Here is a 14,111-nt window from a genome sequence, read left to right as displayed (position 1 = left end):
TGAAATTCTACCAGACAAGAATCCTCAAGTACTCTTTAAAATTCTAAAATTGTAAGTTGAACATTGAACTTTAAATTATGAATCGGCAGTTCATTTGCTGTACACGATTTTTGAGCATCATTCAAAGATGTGTCAAATGTTTCATTAATCTGTATTATTTCTGACTTTAAACAAATCATTTCACAAAACATTTGACCTTTTCTCGAAGCTTTGTTCAGAAAGCATGAAATAGAATATATTTCAGTATCAATCAGTATTGTGTTGTTACTAAGAGTATATAGATAAATGGGAAGCACACAAATTTCAATTTATGTTGTGAGTTGATATTTTTGAGACTGCATTTACATAGCTATCAGCAGCTGTTTGTGAAATATTTCCATTTTCCCTGAAATAACTAATTAAATTTTTCTTAATTGCCCTGATTTCTTTCGAGTAAGTAAACTTTTTTGTTGCTGCAAAACTGAACCTGACACTGATCAGTTTGATACCCCCATTTGACCATTTCCCAGGCTTCACTTGGCTATGAAAATTCGGACAAAAATCCATTGTGTAATTTCTACGGAGTCTTTGTTTTTGCTTCACTCAGACATTTGACGAAGAATAAATGAGAAATAAATAATATATAAGACATCAACAAGTAAGGCAAACATAATAAACTCTTAATTTCATATATGTACAGAAAAATCTTAAACTAAATGTTAAATACGTGATAGGTACTCAAAATTAATTTCCAAAACATGCTAATTAATCCCTGTGCATGAATGCATATTTTACTTGCACCCAGTTTGAGATTTTGAAAAATTTTAAATGAATGGCTTCTCTCTCAGAGAATTTGGGGAAACAATAAATTTTATGACACAGTTTTACCAATTAATAAAATTTTGTGAATAAAAAATTTTGTTCCTTTAGAACCACAAATATATACACTTTGCACCACTGTAGCATGTTATACTTTTTGTGTACTCTGCTTTCAGTTTTGCTATTCACAATACATGCTATTCAACACTCCCTAATTCTTCAGGTTTGATCAATCTTAGTCACTCACTGTGTGCAGCCGTATGCTCACTGCTCAACTTCACAGAAACTTCAAGTGTATCCTTCTGCCTTGGTGAGCAAAATGTAACTGTACAACAAACATAAGCAGAGCATCATTATAAGTCTGTGGCCCATTCATCTATTCCAGTTTATACAAATACTTGGAGAGACCCATAAATGCTAGTCAAGCTATATTATTCAAAAAGAAAAATTTACTGTGACAACAGTCAACAATCAAAACAAGACAAACTTATGCAATTCACAAACCAGCATTTGGTATGGGATTTAGTTCTGAACCTCTAATGAAAAGTGCCGTACAACTCCCAAATGTTATGTTACAACAGACATCTCATCACAAATAAAACCAAAAATTCCCTCACTTCCTCATATATCACACAAATATCTCTTTTTCTCCTCTCAATACTTGGAGAGACCCATAAATGCTAGACAAACTATATTATTCAAAAAGAAAAATTTACTGTGAAAACAGTCAACAATCAAAACAAGACAAACTTATGCAATTCACAAACCAGCATTTGGTATGGGATTTAGTTCTGAACCTCTAATGAAAAGTGTCGTACAACTCCCAAATGTTATGTTACAACAGACATCTCATCACAAATAAAACCAAAAATTCCCTCACTTCCTCATATATCACACAAATATCTCTTTTTCTCCTCTCAACTGTTTCCCATATAAAAACTGTCAGATGGCCCAACTTTCCTTCAGACTGTTGTACATTAACCACACACAAATTAAAATCTATGTTGTAAAATTCACTTCAAAAGTACATTTGACACATGCAAGATAAAATGTTGAAACATTACCCTCTTAAAATGATAGAAATCTGTTCGCTTCCAAAATTACACATAAAATATCCCCACTTCAGCATCCATACTTTCTTCACAGCATGACAGTAAACACACACAAATTAAAGAAATTATGTGGGCACAGAGACCTAAAGAAACACATCAGAGTAGTCATCTTGATTAAAGCTCCCAATATTCTTCTGCAGCCATTTGTGCTTCAAAACAAACTTTTCATTTTCGTTACCATCAACAACATTTATCTTGTCAGCAGAATGTGATGTATGCATTTCAGTACAACTATCATCTCCCTTATTACTGTTTTCAATAATGACATTATGTACTGATTCGACACAATTGCTACTAACATTTACAACAGTATTGCGTGCATCTGCTACTGCAACTACACTACATTAAATTGAAAAACATACATTTCTACTATATCAGGCTCACCAGTGTGTGCCATAGCTGTGAGATAGGCTGAATGAGGAAGACATTTACTCCACCTTTCTGCTGGTGCTCAGATGGAGTGCAAATGAAGCCTCTCCTTAATGCACTATTTCTTAATATTGTGTATCACCCCACTGACTTGAGGACCGGAGCTCTACAGCACCTATCTGCTTATTGATCATTGCAAACACAAGCACATCATTTGTGCTCTCTGTTATACATGTGTATAAGGGACATCAAGTGCATTCATCAGGAAAGGATTTATGTCAGTCAGTTAGTCAGAAAAGAACTACCATTTACTTAAAAACAAAGTGGCTTCATAAATTGGACATTAAGGGCATAGCACTTCCCCAGTTATACTTGAACGTGACACCAAAGCAAAGAGAGCCAAAGTAATACTAAGCATGTACCTTTAGAGACACACTACATTTACCACTATCCAGTCGTTGCAAGTTTTCTCTTCAGCACTTATCTGTCCTCATCAAGAATACACCGACACAAAGCACTAGTATGTTGAAGTCTTGCTTTAGAGTTGAGGCAAGTTGTGGAGTTGTGCAACCATCTCTAAAACCAGTGGATAGGCTTAAATCAGCTGCTTGAATTCTTTAACTTTGCCAGAGCTGGACTCAGCATGATATGTTATCATACAATAAGACAATAGTATAGTGGCCTTGCTGTAGTTCTTGGAAGGGGAAACTGTAGAATACTAAGACTACTGGCCATTTCGTTTTTCTGTCTAGCGCTCCAACACAGACATCCATCGACTACCCAGTTACAATGCCTTCACTTTAAAAACACAAGAGGTACCCCTACTTAAAGCCTCTGTTGTGATCAGCAGCCTCCATGTTGAATAAATCTTTGTCTGCAAAGGCCTTGTCACACAACTGATTAACTGTCATCACTTTCAGTCTCTAATGAATTAACATCACATTCTTTTTCTTTTTCTGAGCTGCTAAATTCAGTGTCAAACTCAGGATCACTACATCCATTCTTTTTTGAAAGCATTACCTAAACAACAATACTGGAGGGAATCTGAAAGCAGGAGTTCTGTTCTGGAGTATCCAAAGTGGCACACAACAAAGATGATATCTAGTGGCCACAGCCTCGGCCAAAATGCAACAGCCAGGCTACAAATGTAGTACCAGATGCTCTTTAGTGGCCAAGCACTTAACTATCAGTACTGAAATGGATATAAGATGAATTTTATTTTTCCGAAGGTCTGTCCTTAAGTTTGCTGAATATTCTCAGGACTTTAAGTTTGTGCCAAAATAATAAAAACCAAGTAACTTGGGGTTTAATGTTAAGGGGTTAAATCAAGCACATTTTACTCAGTAGCATGTTCTGCCACTGGATGGTCAACTTTGCTCTTGGCCACAGTTTGGGGGTGGCCATCATTCTAGTGGACAGATGATTGGTGATCATGCCCACATAAAATGCTGTGCGGCAATTGCACCAGAGCTGGCTTATGGCATGACTGCTTTCACGCTTGCCCCTGATGAGTTAGGATATTGTGTAACAGGCCTGGAATAGGAATCACTGGATGGGTGCATCATGCAGGTCTTGCACCTGGGTCTTCTACAGGGATATGACCCATGCAGCAAGAGGTTGGGAGTGGGTGTGGCATAAGGATGAATTAGGATATTGTGTAGATTTAATGGGTGGCAGAATACCATTTGGGTGGGGTGGGAAGGGTTGTGAGTAGGATGTCCCTGATTCCTAGCCACAATGATAAATGGTCAAAGCTGTGGTGAAAGATGTGTTTCGGTTGTTCCAGTCTGGGTTGTTATTGGATGCTCCTTTGCAGTTGGTTCTTGGGGTGGTCATGGTGATGGGGTACATTTGCTCTGCAGGCTCGCTGCTGGCATGTCACCCCCCTTTGCTCATTGGGAGCTGTATTACATTTATGCTGCAGGGTCACTGCTCACTGGGAGTAATTACCCTGCAGCTGTTAACATAGCTATCAGAGTCACACATGGCACTGCTGGAGTGACCTTGAAGCAGCCAATTATGGCTCAAGTTTCAGGACATGCACCAATGACCGCAGCTTGTAAGAAGAGCCTGCTGATAGGTTGTAGTGAGCAGCAGGCTGAGCAGCAATAGTGCAAGTTAAATGGGCCAGTAAGACTCAGTGGGTGTATTTCAACATTGCCAGCAAGCAGTGAGGTGGGAGCATAACACATCCTTACTGGTGTGTGATGATATGGCACGGTGAGTCTGTCTGTAGACTGGCTTTGTTTAGTAGCACCTATCTGTGAAGGCCTTTGCGAGACCTTCAGTATATTGGGCAAGGAAATTCTTATCACTGCAGATGTGCCATCCACGCATGTCCAGACAATATGAGAGTTTGTTGTGAAAGGGGTGACAGCTCTCATGATACAGATGCTGTTAATGGTTAGTGGCCTTGATGCAGACAGGGGAATGGCTGTAACCATCAGAGAGGTCGAAGTCGTTGTCCAGCAGGGTGATAAGTTGGACTGAATAAGATCAGGTTAAACAAATGGGAGATAAACAAATTTCCATGTCACGGGTACTATTGAGCCACATCCCCTCTCTCTTGTTGCCACTTCTGTAGCTGTTGCTTTAAACTGCTGACTACATTTGCAAATTCTCCACTATATGCATCTATCCCTGGCCATGGTACACAGGAAAATGAAATCCCACCATGTTGACAGCTTTTACTATATCTTTACTTGTTACCACCTTTGCATTGCAAATCTGCTTCTGCCACCTCTTCATAACAAATTTAATGAGTGCCTGAACTTGCTGCTTCACCAATCACATAAATAATATACTAGGTACCTGCACCTGTAATAGTACCATTTACATCAAAACCATAATCGGGAGCATTAGTCGTAACAGTGACTTCATGAAAATCTCTTATAATATCTTTCACATGATCAGTATTTTCATCCATTAGATTACACTATTCACTTCCACCTCTCTGTAATGAACAGTAGCCCAATAACACTAGCAATTTTCTTGGCACAAGGTTCATTATTCATAGCATCAGCAAGTACTTGAAACTGATCCTTCACCCCAAGGTACATCAGCTTCAATGACACTTGAAATAGCACATTTACAATCAGCAACTTCATCAAGACAATCAACATTGACACACAAAATATACACCATCTTGACGTCTCTATCTGTGAGGGTATGCTGAAAAGTAAAGCCTCTGAATTTTTTATGTGAAAACTCTTAAAGCTTTTTAAATAAAACAAATGTTAATAACATTCTACATCTTCTTTTTTCATGTCTGCATACTTATTTTAAAACATAGTCACCCTGACGACGAACACACATCACCCAGTGAGAGACCTGTTCTGTTGATACCACCATTGCAAGCTGTTTGACTTTGTTGACAGAGCCACAACCTCTCTTCTGCTTGCACTGCCTCATCACTATCTAAGTGAAGTCCTCAAAAGTGCTTTTTAAATTTTGGAAACAGATGAAAATTGGCTGGGGGAAAGTCAGGACTGTATGGAGGATGATCGATGACAGAGAACCCAAGGTATCGGACTGTTGCAGATGTTGTACAAACTCTCCAAATTTGTGCTTTCAGTTTCCTGGGGATCTCATTGTACCTTGCAGAGTTTATGGTGGTGCTTTTAGATATTAATTCCAAATGTACCTCTCCGTGTAAATCCTTGAACACTGTGAACATGACTTTGCCTGCTGATTGCATGGTCTTGAACTCTTTTGGTGTTGGCGATCCTTTTGGCAGAACACCATTGATGCTGTCTTGTTTTCGGGGTCAGAATTATTAACCAAGTTTCATCACCTGTCACAGTGCTGACAAGGAATCCATCACTGTTGCATTGGAAATGTGAAAGAAACTGTTCACAGATGTCCAGTCTCCACTGCTCCACGTCAGGAGTGAACACTTGAGATACCCATCATGCACACAGTTTTCTGTAGTGTAGTTCTTCAATGACAGCCTGTACACACTCTTTGTAATATGCCACATTTACCTGAAAGGTGTGTGTGTGTGGGAGAGGGGGGGGGGGGGAGTTGTATCAGATGTTTTTCTCTGATGAATTCATCAACTCAGTTCCAATGAATTTCAACAGTTTCCATGCTATTTCCACTCTGAGCTCTGACACACATGTTGAGGTCAGCTCACTGGTTGCTTTATTACAAGCATGAACAACACAAAGTCACTCATTACCAATGTCTATACAGTCATCACCATACATAGCTTTCATTCTTCCAAGGATTTCAATTGGAGACACATTTCCTGTGGTTAGAAACTTGATTACAGCACTCCATTTCTTGCGCACACCACCATGTTACACACTACAATTCAGAATCTTCTAGCAGCAGAGGGTTGCAACTTAGGTCAGTGAAGTGGGAAAGTTACAACATGTAAAACCTTAACCAATATTGAGAACAGAATAAAAAACTCGGAGGCATTACTTTTCAACATGCAATCGTACACCAATATCATTACCAGCAAGTTCATGTACAATGTCTTACTCTTATTGCATACCACCATCAGTACATACATACAACCCCAGTGCAAACACAAAATTATTGAAACAAATATCCTGCATATTAAAATTCTCAACATCCATTCTATCACTTGCTGCAGCCTATTGAAGTAATTCACTCATGTTCTCATTTACAGTATTTTCCCTGAATTTTCTTCCTATTTTCCTTGTCTGCACAACAGTTTAAGATAAATCTCTCCAAGATCAACCTTTACCCAAAATGTTCTGTGTATGAAATGAATTGACTTGCTTGTGCATGGGTTTCTTAATCAGCATGTCTCTCCTGGTCTTTTCCCAGGCTCAGTGATAAAATCCTACCTTAGACCTCAGCTGGGGGGGGGGGGGGGGGTACCTACTAGTTTCCTTCATTTTGAGGTCTATCTGATCTGCCAGTTGATCTGTTGATGTGATTGTAATGTGACTGCTGTAATCTCTTCTATTATTAGGTCCTCAATTTATCATGCCATCATTCCTGAAACCTGTGTTGAAATTTCTGTCCCATTTTGTCCATCATGATTTCTGTCAATGTGGACATGTTGCCTGCTATTTCTAAATGGTGAAGTGCTGTCCATCTTCCCTACATAATCAGTTGAATAAATCTACATTAACTCCTGGAGTATTTAAGAAATCCTGGGTGATTTTCTCTTCAAAGTAGAAGTAACCATTAATAGCGCTATTAGCTTGTCCAAATCATCCAACTTTTCAATTTTCCTCATAGAAACATCTCATTTTCTTTTCATATCTGTATCTTCGCCCATTTAGAAAATCATTTATAATTATAGATTGTTTTATGTCTTCCCTATATTTATTCAGAAATCCTCTCTCAGAATTTTTGTATGTAAGAAAATTGTCCCTATTATGAATTTGCCTGTGATGGGGTTTCTCCTTCCATGCCCCTTTTGTGTACTTAATCTTTTGCATGTCACACATGCCATTCACAAGGCTGTCTATAAAATATGCAATAAAATCAACAGGGTATGCTTGCTATCATTATTATTGAACCAAGTTATTGGCAGCATATTTACAATGTTGCCAACATTTCACTTTTCCCTTTTTGCAATCTTTGACTCAGCATTTCTAATCTTTTTTTTTACATTACAGTATTGACAACCTATAATTTATTCACAGTGATTCCTACCCCATTAACAGTTTTTGATATCACCGTGTGACTCCTTTCTAATTCTGTTTTCAGTCTTTGTTCCGTCTGGAATTTTCAGCTGTGCATTTTTCACCCAGCTTAACAATTTCTTCCCTTATATCTTATTCTATCTAACACATCCCGTGCACTTTTCTCTATTTCTGATTTTCGCGTGGGTTCCATATTGGCCGGCATCTTTTTCAAATTATTCTCCACATACTAAATACTGTTTCTCATTTTGCTCATGCTATTTTTAAATCTTTGTCCATCTGTTTTGATTAGGTTCATAATTACTCACCTTGCACTTGTGTGCTGTGTTCAGTTCCATTAACACTTCTCTGCAGTTGTCAGGAACATTTATAATTTCCTTTGTTGTATTTGAATCTGTATAATACTGATATTATGATCTTTGACCCCACGTCACTCGCGTAATTGCTTGTAGGTTATTATGGTTCTCCATTATTGCAGTGAACACAGAAACTTTGCAGCACACTACAATAAATACTCCATACGTGCAAATGTACTCAACTTTCAAAGTCTTTATGTCCGCTGCTGCTATACGTAGCATTGGAAGAGGCTGCTGCCCTGAATCTCCTGTAGTCTGCATCACAACATACTGCTCAGCGTTAAACGTTCACTACGTGGCTACTGCTACAGTCTCATCTGCTGAACTCCAGAAATGCTGTTCTTGCCACAACTTTTGCTGCTAGTGGGCTGTTCTGTGTGCCACTAGTTATCTATGAAATCTGGATGTAAAAGGAAAAAAATGATGTTCACTGGCTAAAATTCATAGTGTGTAAGAGATTATCTAATGTTTGCAGCTCGTTGGGCAAAAAGAAAATCACTGTTAAAACAAATACTTCACTATATTGTAATCATGACTACACTCCTGTACTGCTCCTAGTTGAAAGAGCATGAGTAACATATGATAAATATACAATTTTAATATATTCTGGCTTTCTAAGATTAATCAGAAATGCTGCAGTTAACAATCCTTAGTGCAGTACAGTTATTCCATTCTACTCCTGATGGAAAATTCTCCATAATATGTGACGCTTGGATACATTAATGTTCAGAACTTTGGATGGAGACAAGTGACGTGTGTATAATATCTTTGAGGTATTCAGAGATTCTCACAATGCTGTCTGGTAATATGTATGTTACTGTAATCTCATAACTTTAAATCTCTGTGAGATAAGTGGAAGTCATTTTGGCTGTATTTGTTTCTCACTTGTCTTATTTTCATTACATACTTCTTACTTGCTAGTATCCTTGTCAATATTACCGAGCGAGGTGGCGCAGTGGTTAGCACACTGGACTCGCATTCGGGAGGACGACGGTTCAATCCCGTCTCCGGCCATCCTGATTTAGGTTTTCCGTGATTTCCCTAAATTGCTTCAGGCAAATGCCGGGATGGTTCCTTTGAAAGGGCACGGCCGATTTCCTTCCCCATCCTTCCCTCACCCGAGCTTGCGCTCCGTCTCTAATGATCTCGTTGTCGTCGGGACGTTAAACACTAATCTCCTCCTCCTCCTCCTTGTCAATATTATGAAAAGGATAGAGGGCTGATCACTATATAGAGGAGACATTAAGTCACAGACAGGCACAATGGGAAGACTGCTGTACATTTAAGCCTGACCACTGTCTTTGGCCACTGAGGCTGGACTCGAGTCTCTGGCTTCAGCAGTCAGAAACATCAGTCTTGTATATGTGCATTCTCCTTGTGTGAATGTGTGTGTATTTTCTAGTTCAGATGAAGACCTTTTGGATGAAACCTTAAGTGTATGTCTTTTCATTGCGCCTGTGTGCGACATCATCTCCTCACTATGGTGAATATTGATCTGTCCTTTTCATAACACTTGTTATTCTACCCTGGACTTCCCATTGTTTGCTGATATCTGTGTGGTAGACATGTGGTCTTATCTGTTGTTCTTTTTTTGTACCACCACTGAGAATGTCATTGTCCTCCTCCTCCTCCTCCTCCTCCTCCTCCTCCTCCTGCTCCTCCCCCTGGGTGATATAGCTCTCCATACTAGTCTATACCAAACAAGCCTCTTCATCTCTGCATAACTATTAGAACATGTATTCATTTGAACCTAATTACTGTGGTAAAGCTTTGGTCTTTCTCTACAACCCCATCCCCAACAGATACCAAATTGAGTATTGCTTGATGCCTCAGGATGTCTTTTAGTCAGTTTGTGCCATAGGTTTCTTTTCTCCCCGACTCATTTCTTTAACTCCTCAGTTATTTGATCTACCCATCTAATGTTCAGCATTCATTTGTAGCACCACATTTCAAAAGCTTCAGTCCTCTATTTGTCTGAATTGCCTGTCCTCCACATTTAACTTCTGTTCAGGGCTACACACTTAGACAGGTACCTTCAGAAAACATGTAGTTTTAATTTATGTTAGATGATAACAAATTCCTCCTTTTAAGAAATGCTTTTCTTGCTATTGCTAGTCTACATTTTATATCCACTCTACTTTGGTTGTTGTCAGTTTTTTACTGCACAAATAGCAAAACTCATCTAATTACTTTAGTCTCTGAAATACTAACCCAATTCTCTCAGCATCACTTGATTTGATTTGACGATACTGTGTTACTTTTGTTGATACTTGTCTTATAGTCACCTATCAAGATACAGCTCTTTCAAGTCCTTTTCCATCTGTGACACAATTACAATGTCATTAGCTAGCTTCAAACATTTTGCTACTTTCCACTGAACTATAATTCCCTTTCCAATTTTCTCCTTGATGTCATAAATTGCTTGCTACGAAGTACAGATTAAATAACACTGGGAAGAGACTGCAATGCTGCCGTCACCCCATGGTCAACCACTGCTTCCCTTTCGTGCCCGTCAACTGCTTGTAACTGCAATTTGGTGTTTGTACAATTGTAGATAATGTTCTGGTCCCAGTATTTTCTCCTTACTATCTTCAGAATTTTAGTCATCAGTATCAGAAATGTTCTCCAAGCCTAAAAATGCCATAAACATAGATTTGCCTTTCTTTAACCCATCTTCTAAGACAAGCCATGGATTTAATATGGACTCATGTGTGCCTACATTTCTCTGGAACCCAAACTGATCTTCTCCTTGGTCAAATTCTACAAGTCCCCCCCCCCCCTCCCTCCCCCCCTCCCTTGGCCATTCTTCTGTAAATAATTCATGTCAGTATTTTGCAACCATGACTTATTAAACACTCTGAGTTATCTGGGCAGAGCTCATGAGCCACCCTCATAGCTTTAATTCTGCCATCCCTCCTCTCCTACTTGCTGAACTTTGCAGACACTCTCCTTTCTACCTCGATTGGGTAGCATGCTGGGAAGGAAGGAATGCTTGCTGATACATAATTCTCACCAGACATATTCCCCATGTTTTTGGACCACTTCGAGAAGCAGTTGGCATTGTGAAGTTTTGATATAATGAAGAAGTATTCCATGTGGTGCACTAGTGGTTGTGAGGACTGCACTGCCCCACCTTGCCCAGAATTCAGGCACTGTGCAAGTGGTGTTCAGTGAATTGAAAATGTAGAAGATTTTGCCAGAAAGTGAGAAATATGTCTAATAACAAATTCAGGTGTTGTAAACATGTTGAGGAAGTAGGACACTTTGTTTCTGTGCTGTTTCATTAGTCTTTAACTCATGTATATCTACATACTAAATTATGCATCATGTAAAACAAATGGTATTACAGATACTCCGGGTGCTGAATACAACTTCGCAGAGAAGGCTAAACAACTGCAAAATTTTTCAAGCCGTGCATCAAAAACTGCTCGAATGGTTGCAGCTGGTGGCAGTGGTGGCAATAAGAAGTTAGCTGAGGCACTCCTTAGTTCGGCTTCACAGGTATGATTTGGTAAATCTGAATAATTATTTTTCAGATTGATATAGAGAGCATTTTCATTTGATATGTAGACAGGAGTGGTTGACCCTTACTAGAAATCACTGAAGCCATGCAGAAAAAAGCAAACAAAATTATATTCACAGTATCTTAAAATGGAGTCTTTACTGCTTAGTATTTTGTTCCAACTGAATTGCTTGTATGTCCTCCCTCAATCCGACCTGATAGGGATCCCAAATGCTCGATCAGTACTCAAGAATAGGTCGTATTAGTGTTTTATAAGCGGTCTCCTTTATAGATGAACCACATCTTACCAAAATTCTACCAATGAACTGAAGATGACTATCCGCCTTCCCCACAACTGCCATTACATGCTTGTCCCACTTCATATCGCTCTGCAATGTTACGCCCAAATATTTAATTGATGTGACTGTATCAGGCGCTACACTACTAATGGAGTATTCAAACATTACAGGATTCTTTTTCCTATTCATCTGCATTAATTTATATTTATCTGTATTTAGAGTTAGCTGCCATTCTTTACACCAATCACAAATCCTGTCCGAGTCATCTTGTATCCTCCTACAGTCACTCAACGACGACACCTTCCTGTACACCACAGCATCATCAGCAAACAGCCACACATTGCTATCCACCCTATCCAAAAGATCATTTACGTAGATGGAAAACAACAGTGGACCTACCACATTTCCCTGGCGCACTCCAGATGATACTCTCACCTCCGATGAACACTCACCATTGAGGACAACGTACTGGGTTCTATTACTTAAGAAGTCTTCGAGCCACTCACATATTTGGGAACCAATCCCATATGCTCGTACCTTAGTTAGAAGTCTGCAGTGGGGCACCAAGTCAAACGCTTTCCGGAAGTCAAGGAATATGGCATCCGTCTGATACCCTTCATCCATGGTTCGCAAGATATCATGTGGAAAAAAGGATGAGATGCATTTTGCACGAGTGATGCTTTCTAAAGCCGCGCTAATGCATGGACAGCAACTTCTCTGTCTCAAGGAAATTCAGTATATTCGAACTGAGAATATGTTCGAGAATCCTGCAACAAACCGATGTTAACGATATTGGTCTGTAATTTTGAGGATCCATCCTTCTACCCTTCTTATATACAGACGTCACCTGCGCTTTTTTCCAGTCGCTCAGGACTTTACGTTGGGCAAGAGATTCACAATAAATGCAAGCTAAGTAAGGAGCCAATGCAGTAGAGTACTCTCTGTAAAACCGAATTGGAATCCCATCAGGACCTGGTGATTTATTTATTTTCAACCCATTCAGCTGCTTCACAACTACAGGGATGTCTGTCACTATGTGCTCCATACGGGAATCTGTACAAGACTCAAACGGCAGTACGTTTGTACGATCCTCCTGCGTGCAAGCTTTCTCAAATGCTAAATTTAAAATTTCAGCTTTTGTTTTGCTGTCTTCCGTTGACAGGCCAGACTGATCAGTGAGTGACTGGATGGAAGCTTTCGACCCGCTTACCAATTTTACGTAAGACCAGAATTTCCTTGGGTTTTCAGCAAGCTCTTTTGCTCAGGTATGACAGTGGTAATGGTTGAATGCTTCGCGCATCACTCGTTTTACAGCAGCACGAATCTCTACTAACTTTTGCCTGTCCTCATTCTCCCGATCTTTCTTGTACCGCGAGTGCAACTGTCTTTGCTTCCTGAGCATTCTCCAAATTGCGCTGTTAAACCACGGTGGGTCTTTTCCGTCCGTAACCCACTTTTTCGGCACATACTTGTCCAATGCGTGATTTACAATGTGTTTAAAATTTGCCCATAATTCTTCCACGTCCATCGTACCGGAAGTAAATGAAGTCGATTCATTTACTAAGTGGGATGCTAACAACTGCTTATCTGCTCTTTCTAGTAAGAATACTCTCCTAGCCTTCTTGACCGACTTTTTAACTTTAACTATGGTCATAATGACAACATCATGATCACTAATCCCTGTTTCAACACTGACACCGTCAATGAGGTCTGGTCTGTTCGTGGCTACCAGATCTCAAATATTTCTATTACATGTTGGCAGTCGATTTAGCTGCTCAAGACAGTTTTCGGATAATGTGTTCAAAAGTAATTCACACAACGGCTTGTCTGTACCACCTGTAATGAATCCATAGACATCCCATTTTATACTAGGTAGGTTGAAGTTGCCTCCAACTAATATAGCATGATCCAGATACTTCTGCTACAATACAAAACGTGCTGCTCTTCTTTGAACTTTTTCTGGGGTGAGGATCCCACACTGCGCAGCAGTATTCTAAAAGAGTATGGACAAGTGTAGTGTAGGGAGTCTCCTTAGTAGATCTGTT

The 14,111-nt window shown here is 39.4% G+C and overlaps 1 protein-coding gene across 4 annotated transcripts in view; it reads left to right on the top strand.

The window, feature by feature from the left end:
- The window catches only part of LOC126249027 (vinculin), a 286,160-nt gene that overhangs the window by 134,587 nt on the left and 137,462 nt on the right, over positions 1 to 14,111 (top strand). For all 4 annotated transcript variants that reach the window (XM_049950637.1, XM_049950636.1, XM_049950634.1 and 1 more), the window contains exon 11: positions 11,615 to 11,766. In XM_049950637.1, the coding sequence (XP_049806594.1) occupies positions 11,615 to 11,766 (152 nt within the window). The remainder of the gene's footprint in view (positions 1 to 11,614; positions 11,767 to 14,111) is intronic.

Source organism: Schistocerca nitens, chromosome 3, assembly GCF_023898315.1.
Source record: "Schistocerca nitens isolate TAMUIC-IGC-003100 chromosome 3, iqSchNite1.1, whole genome shotgun sequence".
Classification (NCBI taxonomy): Eukaryota; Metazoa; Arthropoda; class Insecta; order Orthoptera; family Acrididae; genus Schistocerca; species Schistocerca nitens.
Note: the sequence above shows the minus strand (reverse complement) of the source record. Positions and strands in the feature narration are given on the sequence as shown.